This window comes from Ammospiza caudacuta, chromosome 1 (assembly GCF_027887145.1).
Source record: "Ammospiza caudacuta isolate bAmmCau1 chromosome 1, bAmmCau1.pri, whole genome shotgun sequence".
Lineage (NCBI taxonomy): Eukaryota > Metazoa > Chordata > Aves > Passeriformes > Passerellidae > Ammospiza > Ammospiza caudacuta.
In genome coordinates this window covers 66,269,453-66,294,646 of record NC_080593.1, presented here as the reverse complement: position 1 = coordinate 66,294,646, position 25,194 = coordinate 66,269,453, and the positions used below count along the sequence as shown (strand labels likewise).

Here is a 25,194-nt window from a genome sequence, read left to right as displayed (position 1 = left end):
TGCACTTGTAATTGAAATTATCCTAAGCAAAACAGATAAAAACAAGGCTTAAACTGATTTAAATCTAGCTGTGTTCGGGAATTGCTGTGGTGCAACCAGATACGTATTAAATTTATCGATATCAGTGCATGTGTTCTAATGTCAGCCCTCGGTATTTGTTACTAAACTTTCTTTACAGAGTTGTAGAATGTATACATATTTGTAAATGATTTTTTAGTGACCTTGAGTCACTAAAAAAATAATCTCTACATGCCATGGCAATTTTTCATGTTGCTGGTAAGAGAAGTGTCTGAAGATACCGGTTCTATGTTTAAAGTGAGGTGCTCTTGGTTGTGTCAGTTGCAGTGCGATGAAAAAATACAGCCAGAAAGACACTGCTGCCTCTCACAACAGATTATTACTGCCCTGCAGCAGAGTTGAGGCTACCTGGGCTTTACAGTTTCAGAATATTACCTTAAAATGTCAAGGAATGTAACAGTACCCCTCACTGCTCCAGCTAAAGCAACTGTGTCCAAAGGTCGTTGCTTCCGTTTCTCTTAAGCACCAATTCTTAATTCACCAAACGTTTTAGAATCTTGTTAGGAACTGTGTGCACCAGGGTTAGATGTGTCCAGTTTAAAGTAATTGCAGGTTATGCTGGTTAGATGAATTGTGAGGCGTAACTTTTGTATGGTGCACAATGTCTGTGGATGAAACTTAAAAGGTAGGAAGGCTTTGAGTTTTGCTGAAGTACCGAATTATCACAGCAAATAACTAAATGTCATGATGTAGTTACCTGTTTTTAATTTACCTGTTAAAATTTGTGAATTAGATAACGTATTGAGGGTGCAACAGGATTGGCTGTAGATTTTGCAAAATGACTGGTATGTGCTATTATCAGCTCAGTTTACAGATCAACATGGACAGAAAAGATACTTCAGAGGGAGCATGTGAATATTTTGCTGGTTTTTGCTAATACTGGTTTATCTTGAAAAACTTAATTCCAGTCTTCTGTTTTGATGACTGTGTTCTCCAAAATGTCAGGAGTGAGATTTTGTAGCTTAGTTTTGTGAAATATGCTTCAAATCTTCAAACCTTATCCTCAGTAGGAAGCACTGGACATAGAGATGGACATTGGCAAGCTGCAAGTGGATCTCAGATGGCTTTTAACTGTTGCTTCAGGCGTTGCTGCAGAATTTGGGCTGCTCGTTTTTGGGTTTAAATACATAGTGTGTCCTCACCACTATGTGCCATAGTGTGATGGTACCATGTTTTGTTTGTGAGTGCTTTCAGGCAAAATAACTTTGAAAATGTTTAGTTCTTTGTGCATTGTGACAGGTAGCAAATTTGTAGTGTGGGGTATGATGCATTGATAGCCTTTGTATGCATGAACTCCTTGGCTATAAATGCAGGAAAGATGAAGACTTTGCCATTACCAGTTATGTTTGGTGATGTTGAAATATGTTATGAATTGCATCTTAATGTGTATAGAGTACCTGTAAATAAGGTAAACAATTTTATGTGCAAATAATGTATTTAAATCCTAAATATAAAATGTATGTTATATTTTGCAAAATCTGATAACTTGTGCTAATGAATTTGTAAAGACCATCTGTTGCCATGGGATATGTACTTCTGATCATTCTAGATTTAAACTTGTCCTTGTGGTTATGTCAGAAATAAAAGTAGTAAGTTTAGACTGTGGTTTCCTTATAGGAAAGAAATTCTGAGCAGCATTTCAATTAATATAATTCTAGATATTGCTTATGAAATTTACCTGGGGACACACTGTAGCAGCTGGGATGAGCAGTCCTCAATTAAAAAGTACTAACTACTTGGAATTCCTTCTTAAATTGGGAAAGAAAGAACTTTAAAACTGCTTTTAAAGTTGTAAGAGAAAATAGTGTCATGAATCTTAAATGTTTTGGTTTTGCTGCTGATAGATTTCCATCTCAAACTGTAATAGTGAATGTACTCTACAGCACCCATTGCTGATTGATGCTGAGAGTTAACTAGTGCCTGTGTAGTGCTTCTTAAAAGGAAGAGAGAAAGGTACCTTGTACTTTGTGGTGTGTTTTGTAATGTTGTCACTGTGTCAGCTGAAGGTGGACAAAACTTCAGATAAAAACCATTCAGCGTCACAAGGATTTAACCTAGTGTGTTAGGCACTGATTTATCTCTCAGAGCACATACTGTTGTTTTGCTCTCAGTTTTAAGTGATAATAATATATACAGATGTGCATACAATGCCAGAAAATACCTGAATTTCCCTGGAACCTTTATTTTAAAGCTAACTAGACTAAGGAAAATAAGGCTCACTTAAGCAATAAGAAAGAAATACACACGCATCTGGTAATATAATCCTTTCTTCAAGACTTTCAGGAATAAATCTGAACTAGTCCACTTGCCTTAAATAAAATTGTTGTTTTTCAAATGTTGCATAATTAATAACATTCCTGAAACATATTGTTCATATTAAGTCATAAGTTTTATTGTCTTTTTTCTAAATGAAATATCAAACTCTGCTGTCCTACATCCAAATTGAAGCCACTCCCTGAATAGGAAAAGCAGAGTTAGTCTAATCCAGTCTAAGTCTGATGCTACGAGAGACAATCATGTCATGTTTCCATTTCTGTTCCTGCTGTTGCATGAACATCAGTGCAGACACATGGTAAGCTGCACCAGCAGCCTGATGCCCCTGAGGGGTAGTCCCTCACCATCATGGTCTATAGACAGATTTTTGGTTGGATCTATTTAATAGAGCCTTGCTACAGTTCATCATTTGGTTGCTTGTATGTGCTAGTGGCAGCACAAGGGAAGGGTGAGGTGAAGAGGAGAATGGGACAGTGTCTAATGACAATACGGACGCAGGATGATTGAAAGAAAAGAGAAGTTTTATTTCATGTTCCTCTGGTTTTGGCTGCTTGATTGTGCTTTCTCTCAGGCCAGTTCTGGTGCACTGAGCCCGTTTAACTCATGGGCCCAGCAGAGAAACGTGTACTTTTTGCCAGATTAATGAATTCAGCTAGTATGGAGAGTAGCCTGCTATGTGCCAGAGCTGGCATGAGCTAACTGTGGGGGGTGGAGGGAAAGAAAATTCCTTTTTGGTGTTTGGAATTGGTTGGATTGATCTGCTCTGTCTCAGTGAACTTCACTTTCTTTTTGAGGACTTACTGATTCATATGTTCTGATAGCTTTAACTTTGGAATTGGAAGCATGGAAGTCTCTGAGAGGCAAGAATTTGATGCTTTACAGAGGTGTGTGTACAGTGAAGTGGAAATCAGCTCTTTTATCCAGTTGTGTATTTTGCATCTCTGGCAAATTTCTGTAAGTGTATGACTGTTATATAATTTTTATACATTTTTTTCATACTTGAACCTTCTGGACTGAAATCAACTCAGTTGCAGAACGGATGTTTTCGAGTAATGTGTCACTGCTGAGTGCTTCTGCCAGTACTTTCCTCACCCTGTGCTATGTGAAAGACCCTTACAAGCTGGAACAACCGTCCTATGCTGTAAATATTTTTGGCCAAGAAATATATTTTTGGCAAGCTATTGCCTGCTTTTAAGTTTGGAATTCAAACTGTGATCACAAACTACTTATTTTTCTTTCTTTCTTTGTATAAATCCTTTGAAGAAGTGGTCTTTTAAAGTAGTAAATTATGACACCTGTTTGGTAACTGATACTTCTGTCTGCATCTTTTGCTTAGTGTTGCAGCCAGCATGGGTTTATGAAGGCAGATCCTGCTTGACCAATCTGATCTCCTGTGGTAGAGTTACCCACTTGGTGGATGTTGGATGTCATCTGCCTAAAATTTATTGTAAAGCCTTTGACACCATTTCCCATGGCAGTCTCCTGGCTTCCCATGGTGTGAATGGGTGTGATCTTTGCTGAATAAAAAACTGTGTGCATGGCCAGGCCCAGAGCGTGGTGGTGAATGGGGTTACATCCAGCTGGTGACCAGGCTCAAATGGTGTTTGCCAGGGCTCAGTATTGGGGCAAGTCCTCTTTAACACCTTCATCAATGACCTGGACGAGGGGATTGATTGCACCCCAAGCCAGTTTGCAGATCACACCAAGTTGGGCAGGAGTGTTGATCAGCTGGAGGACAGGAAAGTTCCAGACAGGGATCTGGGAAGGCTGGGTAGGTGGGCTGAGGCCAGTTGTATGAGGTTCAGTAAGATGAAGTGCCAAGTCCTGAATTTTGGTCACAGCAACCCCCTGCTGGCTGGGGTAAAGGTGGCTGGAAAGCTGCATGGTGGAGAAGGACCTGGTGGTGCTGGTCAGCAGTGTCTGAACAGCAGCCAGCTGTGCACAGCTGGCCAGGAAGGCCAGTGGCATCCTGGCCTCTGTCAGCAAGTATGGTCAGGAGGAGCAGGGCAGTGATTGTCCCCCTGTACTGAGCACTGGTGAGGCCACACCTGGAATCCTGTGTTCAGATTTGGGCCACTCTCTGTGAGGAGCACACTGAGGGGCTAGAGCCTGTCCAGAGAAGGGCAGTTGGAGCTGGCACTTGAGGATGTGGTTAAATGGCGAACATGATGGTAGTGCTGAGTTAACAGTTGGACTTGATGATCCTAAAGGTGTTTTCCAACCTTAATGATTCCATGACCTTATGAGAAGAGGGCTTTGGGCCCTCCAAGGAAGGATTTGAGTCTCCAGCACAGGGCTTTGACCCCTAGAAATAGGCTTTTGGAGGTGAGTAGGAGGGTTTGACTGCTGCAGTTGGATTTTCTTGGATCTCAAATGATGCTTCAATACCTTGAACTCAGGCTCTGCTCCCTAGAAATGGGGTTTTAGAGGAAGGCTTTGAACCCATTAGATAAAGGCTGAACCCTAAATAGGAGGCTTTGGAAGCTAGGGTTTGGGCCTGGAGATGTGCCTTTGTACTTTATAAAGACTTTGAATTCTACAAGTGAGGCTTTGGGCCTTCCAAATCAGACGTGGAGCCTTCAAAATAATGCTCTGGGCTGTTCAGACAGGTCTTGGAACCTAAGGAGCAGGGCTTGAAACTCAGTAATGAGTGTTTGTGCCCAAACAAGGAGGGTTTGAACTCTTGGGTCACAGTTGGACACAATGATCTAAGAGGTCTTTTCCAGCCTTAATAGTTCAGTGATTCCATGATGTCAAGCCAATATGCCTTGGAGTAGCTGTTACTGTAGTTACTGTTGCTATGATGTTTGTATACATAGGCTTAGATAGACCTAGCAGAGCTGCAGACACTTGAGATGATGCGCAGATATTGAAAAACTGTTGTAAATACCTGTTCATAAGCTACTGGGTCTTTCTGGTGGATTTTCATTTTGTTCAGCTTTCCTGCTGATGTTTTTTGGGATGAGTGTATTTAAGGTCAGTCGATACTGACAGCAGCTCAAACCTCTGAAATCAGTCAGTTAAGGAGTAAAACATTTTCACTGAATAAAACACAGCAGTCACACAGTTGGGACTGCCCCTGTGAGTCTTCTGCCCTTCCATGATATTAAGTTTGGTACCTGTGTGGCCTGTAGAAATGAGAAGTTATGAACATTAGACTGAGTGCCAGTGCCACGTCCTCTGCTCCCAACCTGAGATTGGGAACTAGAACAGCTTTTGTGCAGTGGCATGTTCAGAGTAGCTATACTAAATGAAGGTGTTCTGGAAGAGGCTGGTTCATATTTGTGGCATGAGAAGATCAGGATCTGAGCAGTTGGCTGGAGAATAAGCCTGTTACAGTTGTCTATTGCTGTGTCTTTTGTACTTCATATCTGAAGATCTGTTGGCATCAATGAGATGTGTACTATCCTTGTCAGCTTTCTAGAAGGATTAATGATTCCTCTCTGAGGAGATGGGATGAACAAAGTGCAGAGCTGGTGACACAGTCGTAGAGGGGGAGTGCTCTGCTGCTGACAGGGTTGGCTTGTTTGCATGTGCTCAGAGAGGGAAAGGGTGTTCAAATGCATGTACTGAAGTGGAAGTATAAGAAAACTTCAAGTTAGTGTAAGATTAAAATGCCACCTTTAAAGACAGTAAGGCATGACATTTTGCTGAATTGTTCTGGCAGGAATAAGCACTGTGCATGTTCAAATGTGTAGTTTATCAGTGTTACCTTAACTGCCTGACTTGATCAGGAATCCAACCACAGAGCTTTATTGATTGGCTTTTAGCTCTCATGGGCAGATAAGAGATGATGGAAGGTATTCTGGTGTGTTTTTTTTTTTTTTTTTTTTGGTGTGTCATCTGTGTGTATTTGAATAGGCATACCTGGGGAATGTGGAATACTTTTAGGGGGGAGGTGTTTTTTTAGTGGAATCTGTTTTTGATGATGGCTCATTTGTAATGCCTGCATAGTTCTTTCACAGTGCCTTTAACATATTTTGCTGACAGAAATGTAGATGCCTTTACATGTACTTTGCTTTCTCCTGCTTTGTCACTAAGCCAGAATTATTCTGGAGTATAAAATTATGCTGCTTGTCTACCACTGTGCCTAAGCTGGATGGAGCAGGCCATTAGTACTTGGTGCAGTACTGCTGTGCTGAGTTCCAGCTCATGGGCAGGTTTGGGAAGTTACCCTGTGTTACCCAGCTTGGAATGCTGATTGTGTGGAGAATGGCAAGGCTGCCATTTGCATGAAAGGGTCAAACCAGTCTGGTGTCAGATATGGATGGTAAAACGTCATCTTAGTTAATTACTAGTCTGGCTGCATTCTCCAGTTACTCATTAGGATTACTAATGGTTGGGTGTTTACTCTTCTGGATGCCTGTGGCTTCTTCCATTTTGAGTCTCAGGTAGCTTTCAGTCCTGGGAGGATTTCCTCAGCAAGAGAATCGTACTGGCACCTGTTTTATGTCCAGTAATGTCTTACTCTTTAATGGAGAGATTCTCTAGCAATACTGAATATAGTAATGCCTAGCTTTTTGGAAAGAGCAATTGCCTTGGATGCAGTTTGTGTCCCGACCATTTGCTTATTTTGGCACGTTTTGACTCCTCTGAGTTCCTGATATGCTTTTATTCGTAGCAGCAAAATACTCACTCCCCTAAAGGGGGACAGTGTGTCACAAGTAAAGGTGAAAATGAGGGGCTGGGAACAGAGTACAGGCTGCCTCTTTGCTGGTGCCAGGCACTGAACTGCTTTTGAGCTCTGGTGTTGAGGCTTAGTATTTATGTAGAGTAGCAGCGTGTTAGTGTGTGTCTTAGTGTGGTAATTGTGATAGATGCATTTATTATGCTGCATTCTATGTACTTTAAGCTGTCCCAGGCTAGTTATTCTGCCTTTGTGCAAGTAAAAGATTAAATTACAGATCATTATGAAACATGTCAAATTGTAAATTGAGATGACTTTCTTTCTGTGAATAGACTTTTGTTTTCTACCTTGCTTTTCTCTTTGCCAGCCCCCTTCCTAACTCCAGATTCAAGGCTGTCCTGTAAGTTGGTGTTTGTGTTACTGTGTATGAAATATGTGAATGACAGATATGCACTTTTTCTTTCACGTGTGCTGAATTTTTAAAGAAAGTTGAATACAACAGGGTTCTTGTTTCAGAGTTGTTTACTAGACTAACTACTACATGTTCAAAGAATATTCTCCATTTTCTACGCATGAATAATAATTTTTAGAAATTTTTGTTGCCAGAAAAATAACCAAGTACCTTGATGCATGTGTTAGCAACTGGCAGCGAAGTTCAACAAAAATCTTTTTTATGCTCTTGTTGCTTTTCAGTTTCTAGAGTGTTGAAATTGTGGAGGTAGTTTTGGTGCTTTCTTAAGCTTGTGGAGGTTAGCAGCAGGTTCTGTGGCTGCAGTCAGTGTAAGAGGGGCAGCTCCATGCTGCAAGCACTCTGCTGCACAGGGTTGAGATTTGACAAGAAGGCATGTTGAAATTTTGAGGATATGATGGGGAACAAGTGACTGCCTAAAACAAAATGTTAAATAATTACTAGAATGTAAGCATTACAAATAATTGGTAAATGTCAACATGGAAATGGCTTTTATGTATTCAGTAACTGCCAAATATTAAGGTTTGTAGATACAAAATGAAAATTGATCAAATGGAGTCTGTTCAACAGTCCTGTAGTGAGGAGTCCGTTGTTCAACTGTAGCTGTTTCTTCGGAGATCCTTTCAGGATCCCTTCGCTATTCAGAGCAGAATAGTGGGGTTTTTGGTGAGCATTGTTCCTGCAGTTCAGCATTAGAAAAAGAAATATTTAAGTTCACTGATTTTAGTAGCTATTACTGTTCATCACTATTGCTGTAGATAATTGCTGTGCTTCTGGGTTTGATGGTTTTTCAAGTGAAGGTGTCCTCAAAATGTGTGTACATCAGGAGTTATGTAGAAATTTAATTTCTTTATGACCTTGTGACTCGACAAGCCTTTGGTGAACTTCAGCTGTAGTTTCAGAATGTGGAAGTTTTGCCAAGGTCACTGGGAAGTGCAGAAACTGATGTGTTAGTAGTAAATCAATGTTAAGTGCATTTTTGTCATGCATGTTCCAGAAGTATAGGAATTCTTTATGAAGGATCCACCACCTTCTTATCTTACTCATATGAATATTGCTATCTAATGTCTGTCTTTGAGGTCTGTGCAGGGTTGCATCCCAGATCATGCTGCTGACTGTGCGCATATATTTTTCTTTCAAGCTGGGGCTCCTTAGCAGAGTGACCGAGTCAGTGAAAAACATTGTACCAGGATGGTTGCAGAAGTATTTCAATAAAAGGGAAGATAAATTTGTAGACATGAATGAATCTGCAAACGAGGAAGAGAATCCAGTAAACTATCACCATGATTATGCAAATGAAGATGCCATGGTAATTGATGGGAGAGTCACGCCTGAATCAGCAAGAATTAATTTAGAAGGTATGTGCAATATCATTTAGTATTCTGACCATCTGTATTTATTCACAGATTTTTGGTTTTGAATCTACATTTCTAGGGGAGGCTGGAAGGAGCGTTTGGACAGAAAAAAAGCCAACAACAAAAAACCCTGCAACACCCAAACCAAAATGACCAACCTGCTGGAAACCCCAACCCAAAATAACCCCACATATAGGAAAAACAAAGGAATAAACCTCAGTAACTCAGTTTTTAGAACTGCCTTATCTTCAAAGTTTAAACATACTGGAAGTTCACTTAGAGCCCTTGAAAGTCATTAGTTAACTTCAGATAGTCAAGTAGCCAAGTGTAAAATACTGCTAGCATTCATTTGCAAGTGTGTTGGGTTACATTTTCTTTTTAAAGGATCTGGGATGAGAGTTTATCTAATTGCTTAAGGTAGTAGAAATATTAATCTGTTTTGTTCTCCTCAAAACAAAAGACCAGATGCTAGAATGCCAGAGGAGAATTCCTTCATGTGTCCTGATATTTTTTTTTTCTTTTCCTTTGAGCTTCTTCAATCAATTTATTAAATTCCTTTGTTAGTTTAGTGGAGATCTGGGGAACTTTGCTAATGACATTATTATTTTTGAAATATTTTGTAACATTGTGTGGCGTTGCTAGCTTGGGGTCTTTGGAAACTATTTGGATCCTTGGTAAAGAAGTTTACTACTCTTTTATCATGTTAAAAATAATCTGTGCTTTATATCTATGCCTCTCACTGTTTCTGTAGTACTCCATTAATTTGCATATGCTCTCATTTGAGTTTCTCTTAAATTAGCAGTTTTGGGAACTCAGTTTTTAATTAGGTGAGAAATTTTGTCTGAGCACATGTACATAACCATCTGTGTGGACAGTCAGCTGCTTGTTGTTGGCAGAATGAAAAGTAATGAGGAAATACCTTTCTCACCAATGTTATCTAATTGTAAATAAGGAGCTTTACAGCTCTCTGTGTAGCTGTAACTTGAGCATAAGTTTGTATAAAGGAATAGAGAAGGTTTTCATGAATGAGTAACATGTGTTGGCTTTCCTGAAGAATTGTGTGAAAGGACCTTTCAGTGAGAACAGCTGCACAGCATACTTTCTAGCTCCAAGAAATCAGGAGCAGATGGGACCTGCTAGAACCTTCAGTAGCTTGTGTTGCAGTTTGTGGATGTTGTAGTTAATTTTTCTAGCTATAGTTAATAATAATTTTTTTATTGTTACTGGTGGTTTTATTTTAGAAAGCCTGTTTCTTTGGCTCTGAGGTACCAGTGTGCAAGAGCCTATGTTCCTTTGCTTGGCCAGCCTTTGGTCTGATAATGCTTTCTTTCATCTCAAGACAGTTTTAAAAATCTACCAGTGCTTTGAAGAATCAATTACTAGCAGTGCAGTGCTTCTGAAGATTGAAGTAGCTAGTTTAAGCTTCAGCAGAAATGTCGGGATAGTGTCTCAAAATTATGTTCATACCCAGAAATTGTGGGAGGGACTGTGGGAGGGCATACGGATATCCGGCAAGATGGCCATTAATTGCTATTCTGTTCATGTGGCAAGCTGGAGCTGTGAGACCACCTCTTGCAGGACACTGGCAGTGTTTACAGACCCTTTTAATGAGGAAAAAATGCCTGTCTTACAACTGAGGCCGTGTTGCTTACTTTGTCCTTTGTGCCAAAATGTCGAAAACTAATGGATAGGACATAAATTGCCTGTAGCATGACCTGATATGGTAGAATTTGGAAGGGAGGATGATGACACCAGAACAAATAAACCCCTGAAAATCTTTGCAAATACGTATTTTTATGTTACATATTCAGACTGACGCCATCTTTTTTACAAGAAAAAAGATAAGTTATGAACAACTCTGCAGTTTTTGTCATGGAATCTCAAATTTTGGAAAGCTTATTGTAAACATTAGCTGGAGGAGAAGGAATTTATAGCTGTTTGATTTAGTGAAAGACACAGTTTAAGCACTTGAGTGCAGGGTCAGATTTTGATGAAATTCAGAAAAATCCCATCCTTAAGTACTTGTTAATGCCACATTAATGCTTAGTATTGCAAGCAGTGTTGCTGCTGTAATCAGACAGATGAAACCCTATCCGGGTGAGGAAGTTAAATTCGGCTTCTCTATTTTTGTGCATAGAACTTGGCAATAAGCATGGCTGTTGATAGAAAACAGGTTTTGGCTTCTGTGAGCTTGTCTGTAGGGAAGCTGATTGTCTGGCTCTTCTTGTTTAGAACCATCCACGAGCAGGTCTGCACTGAACTTCTCGGATGTGTTGACAAGGCCCTCCCTTCACCGGAGCCATTTGAACTGCACCGTGTTGGATTCCACAGTCCCGCACTGTCAGCCCTCCACATCTTCCACACTTGGCATCGGCAGTCCTGGGCTGTCCCTCGTAAAGGAAATAAAAGATTCTACCTCTCAGCATGATGATGATAACATCTCAACAACCAGTGGCTTCTCCTCTAGAGCATCTGATAAAGGTAACTTCTATGTTCTCTCTTTGGTTTGGTTGATAAAATGAAGTACTTTGTATTCTTTAATATTCCACATTGCCTTAGGAAATAAAGCAGGAGAATGTCAGCTCTAGATGTTAAATTTAATTTTTAGTATTTTAAAAGTATATAATCTTGTCACCTTTTAAATATAACCACGCTTGGAATACATTTATGAGTCTGTTATATTGTAAAGATTCAGTGATGATAAACGCAGTTTTAGCTTGCTTATCTGTAAATCTTGAATGGGAATAATAGAAGATGAGGATGACTTTCTGTAGCTTGATAGCTGGGTTGCTTGCCTAGAAGGAAGATTGACTCAGAATATCTCTCAGCTGGCTAAATTTGAGTAAATATGGTTGAAAAATAAAAACACAAGATATTCTCGAATTTTTTTTCACCAGGAGTCAATAAAACAACTAATCTGATTGAACAAATTTGGGCCTTTTTTTTTTCGCTGTTTTTGGTAGAGGGCATAATTTGTCAATACTACTTTTTTTTTTTTTTGCCAAACTCATTAGAATCTACACCATTTTTAAGTAAGAAAACCCTCAAGACATTATATTTATGTAGAATGTGACCTAGATGTCTCACTGAGAAAGGGCAAAACAGCAAGTTTGCAAATTATTCTAGTTCCCCATATAAATGGGGATGGAGGTGTGCTCAGCCAGTTCTCTTGAGACCATAGTTTGACAATTCAGAGTAGGTGTTGCCAGGGCATAGCAATATAACCTGAGTTTGCTAGAACTTTCTGGTACGTGTCCATAGAACATACAGAAAATAGGTAGTTAACAGTGTTAATTCAGCCTTTGGGTAATTTTTCAGGTTTAAGACTTGGTCAGTTCTGTCCTATGCTGGTTTCCAACCCTCTATCAATATAGGAAAAGCTTTGTATCATTAGAGATGCACCAGTGTTTATGCAGTTCCTTTATTTTATAATGAAAGAAAAAAAATAAAATTGTGTTATATTGGAAAAGTGCTGTTAACTTGTGAATGCTTTTGAAAGATTGGTATTGGATCAGTATTGAAAATACATGAAAGGTCATGTATTCACAGTTCTATGAACAGATTTTAGGTTCGGAGTTGGTACTTGGGTTTCATACCATATGTGAAATTCATCTGTTTGAAGAGCTTTGAAGGTTAGAGTGCCAGAGAAATCAGTGTTGAGGGACCTTTTCATTTTGTGAGATGTTTTTGTAGAGAACTCTGAAGTTTGTGTGATGTTTAATACTAAATTTCTCAATGTACACAAGGCATTTACATATGGCATTTGTCATTTTGGCAGATATCACAGTTTCAAAAAATACTTCGGCACCACTGCTCTGGTCCCCAGAGGCTGAAAGATCTCATTCCCTCTCACAACATCCTGCATCTAGCTCTAAAAAACCTGCATTCAATTTGTCTGCTTTTGGATCTCCCTCTCCTGTAAGTGTTGCACAGTATTAGTTTTAGTCAAGTTGAATGTGTAGCCATTTTACTAACCAGTTACCATAATACCTTTCTCTAGTCACTTGGAAACACTTCTGTCTTTAAGACAAGACAGCTCGGGGATTCTCCATTTTACCCAGGAAAGACCTCTTATGGTGGTGCAGCTGCAGCAGCAAGACAGACAAAAGTGCAGATTTCTGCTTACCAGGTATGAGAGCAGTAGTGCAGTGGGAGGGAAAACGTAACTGAAATACAGAAGGGGGAGCTCGGCCAAAAAAGCTCTGAGCTGGGAACTTAACTTGAAAAATGTGGCCACGGTTCCTATCTTGCCCACTCAGCCTACAGTTTTTGTTTCAATTCTTGTGTAACGCTTTATGTAGAAATGCTTATCATAAAGCAGAGAATGATAGTAGCGTCTTAGTTCCTGAGCACTTTCTTGTATTAGGGGTTTCCTCTGTTATGTATTCCAGAAATTTCCATGGTCTGCCTCTGATGTATTATGGTAAAATAACATGTAAATAATTACAATGATGGCATAAGTTTAAAAACTTTATTAATAGCAGCAAAAGTTGCCTCCTTATACTTGCCTGTAGATCTTACATGAGCACTCAAATTATGAACATATTCTGCATTTTTTAATAGAGGAGTATTCAAAAGGCAAATTTGCTCATCCTTTGCAGTTCTTTTACTGAGAGGGAGGCATGCAGTCCTACATGCTACATATCATGATAAACAAAAAGATGCTCTCTATTTTACTGTCATCAGATGGCTCATGAGAAGAGCTGCTTGTCCCCAGGTGTTCCTTGTGGTCTAAAATCAACCAGCAAATTAAAAATCCTGACTGCTCTCAGTAGCTAGAGTTAACTCTAAAAGCAAGTCAGTAAAATCTCATTTGGTTCTAATTTGTTTAAATGAGAATGCCCTTTGTTAAAAAACTGAAAAGTCAAAAGGAACTGTAAGGAGCTGAAGATAAATTTTCGCAGTCTGTTTCTACCATGGAACAAGGGGACTCAATTTCCTGATTCAGGGAAATCTTGAACCTTGTGGGTTTTCCTGACTTGGTGTTGAGTCAAACTTGAGAACATTTAAAATTTCTGTAAGCTAGAGGTCCTCTTTGGTCAGCTATTTTTATTTTTTACAAAAAATCTGGCTTATGTTGAAAAGAGGAAGCAAATATTAGGCATCTAAAGGAGACACAAGCTTGTTTTGTTGCTGCGTACAGCGAGTCTCACTTGCATGTTTTATGTGTTGTGTGATCTCCTTCCTTCGTGTAGTCTTCGTGTAGTTATGTGGGAAGCATGATGTGGTTACATAACAGGTGTAACAGTTTATTTAAAAAATGTTACACTGAGGTTTTTTAAAATTATTTCAGTCATGTGGTACAACATTGACTTTTTCAGTCAATGTTGTACCACATGACTGAAATAATTAAAAAATTTTTCAATGTATTATTTTAGATCTGTTACAGTTCAAATCAGATCTTTCTAAAGTGAGTGAAAAGATCTGCAGTCAGCTGCAGTCTTAGAGGAAGGGGGGGAAACGAGAGAAGTAGAACTAGAAATTCATGATGATGGTTGTATACTCTGGCTTAAGATGCCGTGCTTATGCCATCATGAAACTCCGAGATCTGTTTTGCTACTGAAAGTACTTTCTGCAGCACAAGGTTTTGCTTCATTTCTGTTTTCCTCATCACCACTTCAGAGACCCTATGACCCCAGCATCTCCATTTTATGACTTTTTACATTTAAGGATTTCTTTTGTTGCTTTATCCCATGTGCAAGATATGCAGGGCCCCACTTAAACTTCTGTAGAGTCAGTGGAGTATATTTTTCTTCTTCATGCCTAGAATGCTCAGTGAGTGCATTTTTCTCTGTCATTATGAGAGTATTGGTTGTATCACTAGTGTAGCCGTAGGGCATGAAATCCACGTGTGGAACTCAGAATCCACCATTGTAACATTGGCGATGCTAATTTTTCAGCCACCAATAAAAAGACAAATGAAAGCAAAACAAGCAAACGTGCAGTCCTATGGTGTGACAAGTTCCACAGCACGGCGCATCTTGCAGACATTGGAGAAGATGTCAAGCCCTTTGGCGGTAAGGGGTGCTCCTTTTAACGTTTTATGCCATGTGTTTGAAGAACACAGTGAATGTGCCAATATAGGAAGAAGATGTTACTTGATGTCATGTCCATTTTAATTTATTGTACCTGTTTTTTCAACAGGATGCTAAAAGGATTCCATCTCCTGTTTCTAGTCCTCTGTCAACTGTAAGTTGATCAGAAACTCCCCCATGTTTTTGTTGGATGGAACCCTCTTGTAGGGAAAAAAACATCCTCTAATTTTGGCTCTTTTTTCCCCTGTTAGCCTGTGGACAGGAGTGTGCTGAATATGACTAGCTTCCAATCCAGAGAAAACCAGGTAAGAACCAGTAACATGTTAATCTGTGATAGGTAACTTTTTCTGCTTTACAGCTCTTAAAAAAATGTCACAAACCTCAATGACAGCACACACATGAATTCAGTGTGAGTTATAGCTGCCTTGGCTGTGTGGAAAATTCTAAAAACGTCTTTTCAATCCACACTGGATGAAGGACTGTGAAGATTACTCACGTCTTATCTTTTTGTGGTGGTGTGCTGATAAATCAGGAACAATGTCTGTAGAACACACAAAGTGGTTTTATCCTGGCCTGCAACTTGGAGTTAAGTTGCATTATAACATTCCTGTTTCAGGAAAGCTTTCTCTTGCAGAAATAACAAGAAATACAAAAATATTGATTGATTCTTCAGATCTTGTGCAGATTTCCATGTTTATTTTAAGCAAAAAATAAATCCCTTTTTCATTACTGGTCAAGGCAAGGAGAAAATTGAACAGTTGTTAAATTTTGTTACTTCTGTAAATTTATGCTCCTAAATTCCTATTTGTAAGTAGCACAGAATTGTTTCTGTGGTAAATCATTATTTCCTTGGTTTTGTTTTAAAAATGTTTGTTTAAAAATTATATTTATTAAATTATGAAACCACAAAAGGTCACTTTTAGCTCTGGCAACCAAAGGAACAAAAATGGTGTTTCTTTAATGCAGACTTTCAATCTGCTGTTTTAATATGGAAGTGGACAGAATGTTTTTAAAAGTTTCTATGTCGTTGACTTGGTTAGAAGTATAATTAGTTCTGCAGTCACTTAGGAGTTTTTAAACATCTCAGAATTTCTGTACTGTCTTTGGCCATATGATGAATTGAAAGAATGTTGAAAAGTAGAGCATGTAAGTTTTTTACCTCCTCTTAAATATTGTCCCAGTAATTGGAAACAAAATTGAAACTGATTCTGCATTAAAATGCAGAACCACACCTGTGATGAGGCATTTAAAAAGATCTACCAGATTTGCAGCATAGACCCTGGCATTGGTCAGAAAGTGAGTGTTGCATACAGCTGTCACTGGGTAAAAATAGAGAAATTGTCTAGCTCATAATGCTAGAATTGATAAAATTTGGCAGGGAGAAAGGGTAGCCCTTGATGAAGAGAGAGGACAGGATTGTATGTGCCCAGAAGAGGGTTGTGCGTTTTCCTGCTAAAGCAAACAAATGGTTGACAGGACACTTGGACACTCAGGCAGAAGTTTTACAGGTGGTTTTTTTTTGTGGTAATTTTCTTATTTTGAGGATCTACACTAGACAGAATAATTCGTATTGAACATGTAACTGTGATACTTTTTTTTCTTGTTGTGCATGCCTGTTTCATTAGTTTGATACCCTTTTGCAATAATGTCATCTGCCTGGCATGTGAAGACAAGGTGGCAGAGTTAGTTTCCTGGATTTTTGTGAGACTTTTGGTTCTGTCTCTCTTGCATCCCTCTGGGCAAGTTTTCCAGCCCTGGAACAAGCTGGTTGAACAGCAGGATGCAAAAGATTGCAGTGAATTTTGCTACATCTGGCTGGTGAGCAGTCACCAGGGGTGTTCCTCAGGATTGGTTCTAGGGCCAGTGCTGTGCAAATACCTCTCAGTGATCTGGAGGCAGGAATTGAATGCCCCCTTAGCAAGTTTGCTGATGGTATCAAACAGGGAGGTGCTGCTGACTCTCTTGGGGGACAGGAGTCTTTGCAGAGAGGTGGAGTGGAGCATTGGGCATTCATCAGTGGGATGAAATGTAACAAATCCAAATGCCAGATCATCATCATTGAGACCTTGGGACTGAGTGCACCCTCAGCAGGTTTGCATGTGACGCCAAACTGAGCAGTGCAGTTGACACATCTGAGGGATGCCATCCCGAAGGACCAGGACAAGCTCTAGAAGAATTGGGCCCATGGAAGGTCATGTGGTTCTGCACCTGGGTTGGGGCACAACCATCTGTTGATACTAATTTAAATAGTAGGTACATCCAGAGTCTCACTCTTCTTATCACCAAGGCTACAGATTATTTGATATATCATGGGGCCTTTTTGGGTCTTCCTTCTTTCTCTATTCAGTTTTGCAGAATGTGTAGTACTTTCTGTTTAGTAATTAGCCTTTGTTTGTAAAAAAGCTTTGGCAAGAAAAATCAGACCAGTACTTTTAAAAGCATCAAATGCAAATCTAAAACATTGGAGCATGCATTAATGAGACTTCTTTAAAAATATTTAACAAATTTTTTTTTAAGTGTAACTTCAAAGGAAGAAAATGTAGGAAAAGGAGAAACCCAGAACGTGGTTTAACTTTACTTAAGAGTTTCAATACTAAATTAATGGATTTAGTCAGTGAAAAAATCACAGTGAGGGCAGAGGAGTGGAAAGGATGGGAGCATATTATTGTAACATGAGTTATTTTGCTTTTATGAATATTGTTTATTTTGTCATGAAGTAACTGCCAAAGTTTGACACAGGATTCAGTCAGACTTTGACTATTCCTGTAGCTTTTTGGATTTCATAACTGATTTTCTGGTGACTTCCTTCTGCAAGCTAAATATCTTCAACACTTCCACATAGTTTTCACTGGGTGCTGAGACGGGTGGGAGGTTTGCAGTTCTGTAACTTTTATCATCAGTCAATGCTGTGGTAAGTCAGGTGGGTGCAAGGATAAATTGATTGCTGCTTCCCTTTCAAAGGTGGATTCGCAACATCCTCCTGTCCAGAAACTTGTGACACCAAAGCCAATCTCCCTGACAGGGAGTCGGATCACGTATTTTAAACCATCTCTGAAATCAGCTACTAATTCCAGAAAAATTCACCAAAGGGTAGATACAGACCATCAAGTAAGCAAATTTTCATGTCCTAATTTGCCTGCTTCTTGCAAAATTGGAATGTGTCTAACCAGTCTACTAAGGTGCTCTTTTTTGCCAGAGCACCAATAGTATTCTTGAGGTAAGCATTAAGAAAAGACAGAGGGAAGCATTGTGAAAGAGATACTGAGAGGTTTTATGAATGTAGTTGTATCTTTGGCATACTAAGAGGCTGGTGCTTATTTTCAGAATGTGCTGGTCTGCTGTTGGGCCAGCGTTTTTGCAGTGAAAGAAAATTAAAATACAGAAACACAGATTTCCTTTACATATGGTGCTGTTCAGAAAGCTGATGGAAGGTCCTGATGTTGTGTATAAAATGTTTCAGGTGAACTGTGGGCTCCAAGTGAGATTTCTAGCAATTGCCAATTCAGATTGCTTTTTTAATTGCCCATTCTGATCACTTAGGTATTGATGGAGTCCTTGATAGACTTTCCTTAAAACAATACTGGAATCCCTTTCAGAAAAAAAATCATCCATGGTTTTGGTATCACTCTGAATGTAAAAATGACCAGGTATTAAATATATGGGCTGGAGATGAGGTGGATAGTCAGGATAGTTAGGGAACAAGCTTAAACACATGAGGTATATTTAGTGAAATAAATAAAATAACCAAAACAGTACAAAATGTGTGTTTGGTTGTCTTCTCTTTGTGTTTTGTTTATAAATATATTCAGATAAATCTTGAAATAAATAAAACTTTTTTTTGCAGGACATGATGGAGGAGAGTTTTCCTGCAGAAAAGCCTGTAAAATCATCTGAAAGGTATGACAAATCTATTAATTTAAAACACTTGAAAGAAGAAAGCCCCCTTGCTTTGTCAGTACAGTCTGCACACTTGCCTTCTTTTGGAGGAGCAGGAACAGTTCTCAGTAAAAGGGAATAGAAAAAGTGAAAAAATTGTATTATGAGAGAGTTTAACTACTTGTGCAATTTGGTTTTCATTAGGGGAGAAGCTGTTAGTGTAAGCTAATTAAATAATTACTTGGAGTCTGAAGGCTTTGTCACTCAGGAATTTCTTTCTGAAAAATTTTTTATAATGTGAAATGTCTTACAGATCAGGAGTAAATTCAATTTTTAGGGTTTTTAATGGTGGTGTTTTTGTTTGTTTGGGGTTTTGTATGGTTTTGTTATTTATTTATTTGTTTATTTGTTTATTTGTTTATACAAGAAGCTAGAGGAAGATTGTTTTTTAATATTCATTACGTGACAAAGGCACTTGTCTGCTCTGTGAGTTTTCCTGAAAAACAGAAGCCCTTTAGAGTCATCTGAAGACAAGTGCCAGCTTGTCTCTGGAAAAAAAAAGGAGGGAGAGTTAATAATTATTATTATTATGTATTTCTTCATGAGGAGATTGTCTTGCATTATGCTGCTTGCTTGGCATAGAATAACATGAGATAGTATTGATGTTCTCCCTTCTGGGGAGCTAATCTTTTGGGTGAATTAAGGCACTGTGTGCTCACAAGATAACCTTTTTTTGAGGATTTCAACCTTTCAAATAACATTATTAGGGAATCTGTTAATGTGTTGGCTCTGTTCATCTTCCAAGCAATTCTTACATTACCTTGGGCATTCTTTGGCTTGCAAAAAAACCCAAAGCCAATCCTCTGTTTTACAGTCTAATAGTTTGACTTTACAGGAACCATCTTTGGTTTTGGCAGAGGTGCTAACAGGTGTTAGGTTTTAATAGTGAGTATTCAAACTGTTCTGAGCTTTCTTTGGAGCAGTTCCTTTCTCCATGTAGAAGGGAGATCCAGGAAACTGATACTGCTTTTCATTTTTTCACAAGTTTTACTGCTGTGTTTCTACTTTTGACTTAAGACTAGATGGTCCTTTTTATTTTAACTCTTTTGTGAAGCCAGTCTCTATTGATTGTCATATTATGGAGGAATACAAACTAGTAAGGGCCAGAGTCTCTTCATGCAGCTAACCTGCAGTACTTTGGTACATCTCTGTTCAGCCTAACAAAGGCTGTTTAGTTTTTAAACCAGTGTCAGAATTGTAGATTGAACTGACTTGCTTGAAGACAGAACTGTCTTTGCCCCTTAGTAGCTGACAAGTGTTAACAGAAAAGAGGAATATGGACTATCATAGACATGCTATAATTGTCTGAATAAAGATTTATTTTGACATGAGATTTTATTTCATAATTCAAATTGATTGTCACTTTGGATTAGGGAAAAGTTTGAGCATATGGCCTTCAGGATCTGGTTTCCTCTCAGTGGTTGCAGTGCTGAGCAGATGTTTGCAACTATCTGAGAGATTTAGACCAATTCTTTTCCTCAGTCCTCTAGACACTTGACCTGGTATCTTCCAGTGTCATCCAATGTACTTTTGTAATGAGTGGCTGACTGGCTGCAGGATAAGCTTGATATGGTAATTTTTTCAGGGATACTTCATCATAATGCCGTGCTGCTTTTTATTGTTATTATTCCTTAGTTCACTTCTGTTTTGGGATGTGGCTTTGGTTTGGTTTGGTTTGGTTTGTTGTTGTTTGGGGGGGAGGTGCACATTTGTTTGTTTTGAGGGTTTTGTTTTGTTTTTTTGTTTCCCCTTCCCACTTGGATTAGGGAGTGTTTCTGGTTTAGATCTAGGCTTTTGTAATGAACAGTGAAATGCCTTTGTATGCCTTACAAAGGGATCTGTATTCATGTCTAAATAGACTTCTGGAATGTTGGCACACCCAAACACCTCTGTTGCTTCTGCTGATGGCCTCAGGAAAGCCAGAGCTGCTTATGAAGCTTCTGTCATATTTCCTTGCCACACAAGTTTAAGGCTCTCAATTCCATAAGAGCTGCTGGCAGCATTTCCTGTGTGCACATGCACACCCGCCCCCTGCCCGTATATTTTTAGTTATTCTTTTATGTCCCTTCAGAGATACATGCTCATCACAGAATCAGAGAACTGGCAGTCAAAATTTCCACTGTCTGGACTATTAAAAGCAAACATTAGAAAATAACAATCTAAATCAGTTCTTCTATTTCAGGTCTTCTGGCTTAGTCATCATTCATTTATGGATGTTGTGACTGTTTTTTATGTATGTTATTCTCACTGCTGCTCTTATTCATCTTTTGCTGTTTGGAACACCTGCTATTTACCAGCATTTAGGAACTTGTGGGATGGTTTTTTCTGATTCTAATTACGACACAACAGTTCTAGGATTAATAGTGGCTATAATAGCTTGAAACAATTACTTGATAAATTTTGGGGGTTTTTTCTTTCTTTTTAATCCCCTTCCTCAACCTATGTATTTTTATTCTGTGCCAGCAATTTGAGCTACCCCAAACTCGATACTCCTGCATCCAATGGTCTGTCTTCAGGAGGAAGGATGGATAGTGCCTGTGGCAAGATGAGAAGGGAAAGGGAGCGATACTGTGCATCAAGACCCGGACAAAAACAGCAACTGGTAGGGGTGTCTCAGGTTAATTGTTCTCACTGTGATTACTGAGATAAGTAGCTTCATTGCCTCATAGTATTTTACAACAATGCCATTTCAGTTTTGTGGGTATTTGGCTGTGGGTTTCAGAGCAGGCTCCAGTTTAGTTATCCGTATAAGTGCTTCAGCTTTGGTTTTATATTTTTTAAATCTTCCATTGTATTATCTTGGATATTCTTCATGCTATAAAGTTTCTTATTAGTTGTTGAATGAATAAATTTGGTAGAGATTTGTGGAGTGTTCAGAAAGGAATGAAGTTGTTCAGAAAGGAATGAAGTGCCAAGTATTTAAAAAAAAAGGATTTTTTATTTTGTTGGGTTTTTAATATGTAGGTCATGTAGAAAGTATGAGCCAAGAGCCTGAAGCAGAAGACAGTGTTTTGCAGGTTTACTAGTGATCATTCACAATTTTTGGCACTTGCTCAAACTTGTTGTGAAGGATTTTTTCCCCTTGTTTTAATGAGGAAACTCCATTTAATGCAATGATAGTCATTATTATCCCAAGGATTATTTTTCTGCCTGAGCGTTACATAAGTGGCTTACTACTAGATCTTAAATCTAAAGAGGTTAACTTGGTCTTCTGGCTGATGCACAATGAAGAAGTAGTAAATGCTGGAGAATGTAACAGAAATGTTCTCAATATCAAGGTGTGATAGACTCTTCAGATAAGATCTCTGAAATATATAATCTGTGGGGTACATTAAATGTCTGTAGTAGCAATGTGCATCTCTTTTTAGTCACTTCTGAGTAGACATTGGTACTACTGTCCAAACCGTGAAGAGATTGGTTATTCCCATTTAAACTCTAACCAATCTAATCTTGGTAATCAAAGGGTTTAAAAGACAAGGGTAAGAGCAGAAGTTTTTAAGGTAGGCTGATTTGTGAATTTTAAATTTGCATCCTGATGCATGATACTGACTGGATTTACCAGAGTATGATCCTCTATGTTGCTCATCACTGTTTCATTTTTGACTTTCTGTGCTTTGGATTGGTTTGGGGGTTTTGGTACTCCAAGGAACACACATCCTTCTTAAAATATGATGTTTTTCCAAGTTCAAGTGACTTCAGAGACTTTGTCAGCTGTCCTACCTAATTTTGCAAGTGGAACACTTTCTTACTTGCCATGGAGTTGTGCTCTTAATTAAAGAGATAAGGGAATAATAGAATCTTAGAATGGTTATGTTTTTCTAGATCTGTATTAACTAAAGGACAAAACCAAAAATAAATCTTACCTGCACCCCTCTCTCTTCTGCTCAGATAACAATTTTGAGCTTAGTTTCAGTACTCTTACTGTATAAGTGGTGGATGTAGTATTGCGTAGAAACTTGCCTGCCATAAAAATGATGTGGCAGACTCATGTGGGAGGTTAGGATTCCTTTGGAAAACCTGCTTTGTCTATAGATCTCTCTGCTACATTTAACTTTGTTAAGAAACTAATGGGAGGACAGGGTAGGATGGTAGTAGGTCTCGTGAAAAAGAAAAACTAAAATTTACAACTTTTTAAAGAAAGATTGAAATCTAAAACTTTTCTAAAGAAAGTGAAAAATTAGATTTGGCAGCTTCTTTAAAGAAAAAAATTAACAAAAATGAAAATGTGCACCTAGGAGGTGGAACAAGAAGAGCTACCTGAAGTACCCCTGCCCATCAGTACGGCATCGCTGCCGACATTCAGCTTCAGTTTCCCTGCCAGTAGTGCTGTCTCCTCATCACCCAGCATGGTTTCAAAAGCAGTGATGAACAAGGTAAATCTTTGCTGTATACTGTGAATACTGTTTCAGGGTGGGTATACATCCTCCTTGCTGAATGTTAACTTTTTCTGTGGTGCTCATGAAGCTAACCAACTTGAGTTTATAACCTGTTGGATTAAACAGGGTTTTATTCAGATTGGGGGGTGGGGAGGATGACATATTTTGATATGGCTTCTTCTATCTTACACACTCACTGGCAAGCTTTCTCTTACAACTCTTAGCTGTGGATCAGAAATATCAAACATCAGATTTCCCAACTTCACTGCAGAATATCTGTTGGATAGTGAATTCAGGTGGCTGCTGTTGTTTTACTGGCACGCTTTTCTCTTAGATACAAACTTTAATTCTTTTGAAAATACAGGTACAACCAGCAAGTAATGTTGGCAGTCCTACATTTGTATTTTCATCTCCAATTGTGAAATCTACTGAGGTGGAAGTGCTACCTCCCTTGTCTGTAAGTAAATAAATCCCAACATTTTCTCAAGGCTTTAGTAGAATACTGTGGAACAATAAAGCAGATTTGGCCCTGGTAAGGGCACAAACAAATGTATAGATTTCTGATTTGTAATTTTTTACCCAGCACCCACCAAAAGTTTGAAGACTGGATTTCAGATTATTATTGGTATGTGAAACTTGATTAAACTTAAAATCTAAAAAAACCCTCTCTTTTTTTATAGCAAATTAAGTTTACATTTAGTGTTCCTGTTGTAAAGTCGTCAGAGATTTCCAGATCCACTGATACACCAGTGACATCCATCCTTAGTCCAGGTAACAAAAATTTTAGCATTTGAAACAGAGTGCTAATTCTCTTTTCTTTTTTGTATGTTAAATAGTTAAGCTGTCATTTCTAAGCTTGTTACAAATTCCAGGCAAAGTGTGTTTTCAGTGACAGGTCTGCTTTTAATCAGATTATAGCTATAAACTCTTGTAAATAAGGTTAAATTTTGAAGATTCTTATTTAAGAAGAATGAAACATGGAAATTGTTGTTTCTAGCAGATGTGAATGTATTCTAAGTGGATTTCTTTGTAAAAGGTGGGTTTTGTTTTATTTTTAAAGGTAGTGCCACTGTAAACAGCACCAGCAATAAGAAGGAAGAAGAAGAAGAATATGATGGGCTCTGCAAACCTGCTAAGTTCTTAAAGCAAGGAAGTGTGTTAGACATTCTAAAAAGCCCTGGTGAGATAATGAGCTCTTTTAAAAAATATTTTGCAGAGAACACACTTGCATATAGCTGCATTGATTTTTAAAAAGCCCAGCACAACAGCAAACAAAAAACCCCCAGACAATTTGTCACAGTTAGGGCCGTGTCAGCAGTAAAGACAGACTTAAATGCTACATCTGTTATGCTTCGTGCCCCCTTCTGTTACAAGGGGCTTTCATTGCTGACGGGAAAACCGCAGCTCCAAACCGGATGTGTTGCTTCTCTGTTACATATTAGGTTGTAATTCAAACTTAAGTATAAAAAGAATTAGTCAAAGAATCGGTGTTTTGTTTAAATAAATAAAATTATGTAAATGGAAATTCCTCTCTCACCTTCACTGTCTCCAGAAATTAAGAATGGTGAAAGTAATTTCATTCCTAAAGGTGTTTCAGAAGTTGCGTATCTTTCTACCTAAAATGTTGACAGTTACTATGGGTTCAGATGTAAATTTTAAGTAGCAGTGGGCTGTCTCACTTCAAAAAAAATGGTTTCCAAGTCATTGTGATTGTTTTCAACTGTTGTTTTTTGAGTAAAAAGTGTAGATGAGTAACGTGTGTGTAGATGATGTTTTTTGTTTTAGGAAAAAGGACTTAATTGAACTTGATCTTTCCTCTAAGCTACAGCAAGACTTCTTATTACTAAATCTATGTACAGCTTAAGGCAGTGCCTATTTTTATATTGCAAAGAGCTAAGTGAGAGAAAATACACTGTGTGTTTTGTTTAAGGAGAGACCTGTGGTTGAAGGGGCTTTAGTTTTCTTCAGCAGTTTAACAGAATCAGGTTCTAAATCCACACTGTTCAAAGATTCCAATTCTAATATGAAAAAACAACGCCAATGC

The 25,194-nt window shown here is 38.5% G+C and overlaps 1 protein-coding gene across 1 annotated transcript in view; it reads left to right on the top strand.

Annotated features, from left to right (window-relative positions):
- The window catches only part of NUP153 (nucleoporin 153), a 43,894-nt gene that overhangs the window by 7,737 nt on the left and 10,963 nt on the right, over positions 1 to 25,194 (top strand). Inside the window, exons 2-15 of the mRNA XM_058812822.1 lie at positions 8,590 to 8,806; positions 11,036 to 11,284; positions 12,582 to 12,721; positions 12,804 to 12,932; positions 14,704 to 14,820; positions 14,948 to 14,992; positions 15,090 to 15,143; positions 17,800 to 17,946; positions 18,683 to 18,735; positions 21,238 to 21,376; positions 23,010 to 23,147; positions 23,515 to 23,607; positions 23,831 to 23,921; positions 24,211 to 24,330. Of these exons, the coding sequence (XP_058668805.1) occupies positions 8,590 to 8,806; positions 11,036 to 11,284; positions 12,582 to 12,721; positions 12,804 to 12,932; positions 14,704 to 14,820; positions 14,948 to 14,992; positions 15,090 to 15,143; positions 17,800 to 17,946; positions 18,683 to 18,735; positions 21,238 to 21,376; positions 23,010 to 23,147; positions 23,515 to 23,607; positions 23,831 to 23,921; positions 24,211 to 24,330 (1,732 nt within the window). The remainder of the gene's footprint in view (positions 1 to 8,589; positions 8,807 to 11,035; positions 11,285 to 12,581; positions 12,722 to 12,803; positions 12,933 to 14,703; positions 14,821 to 14,947; positions 14,993 to 15,089; positions 15,144 to 17,799; positions 17,947 to 18,682; positions 18,736 to 21,237; positions 21,377 to 23,009; positions 23,148 to 23,514; positions 23,608 to 23,830; positions 23,922 to 24,210; positions 24,331 to 25,194) is intronic.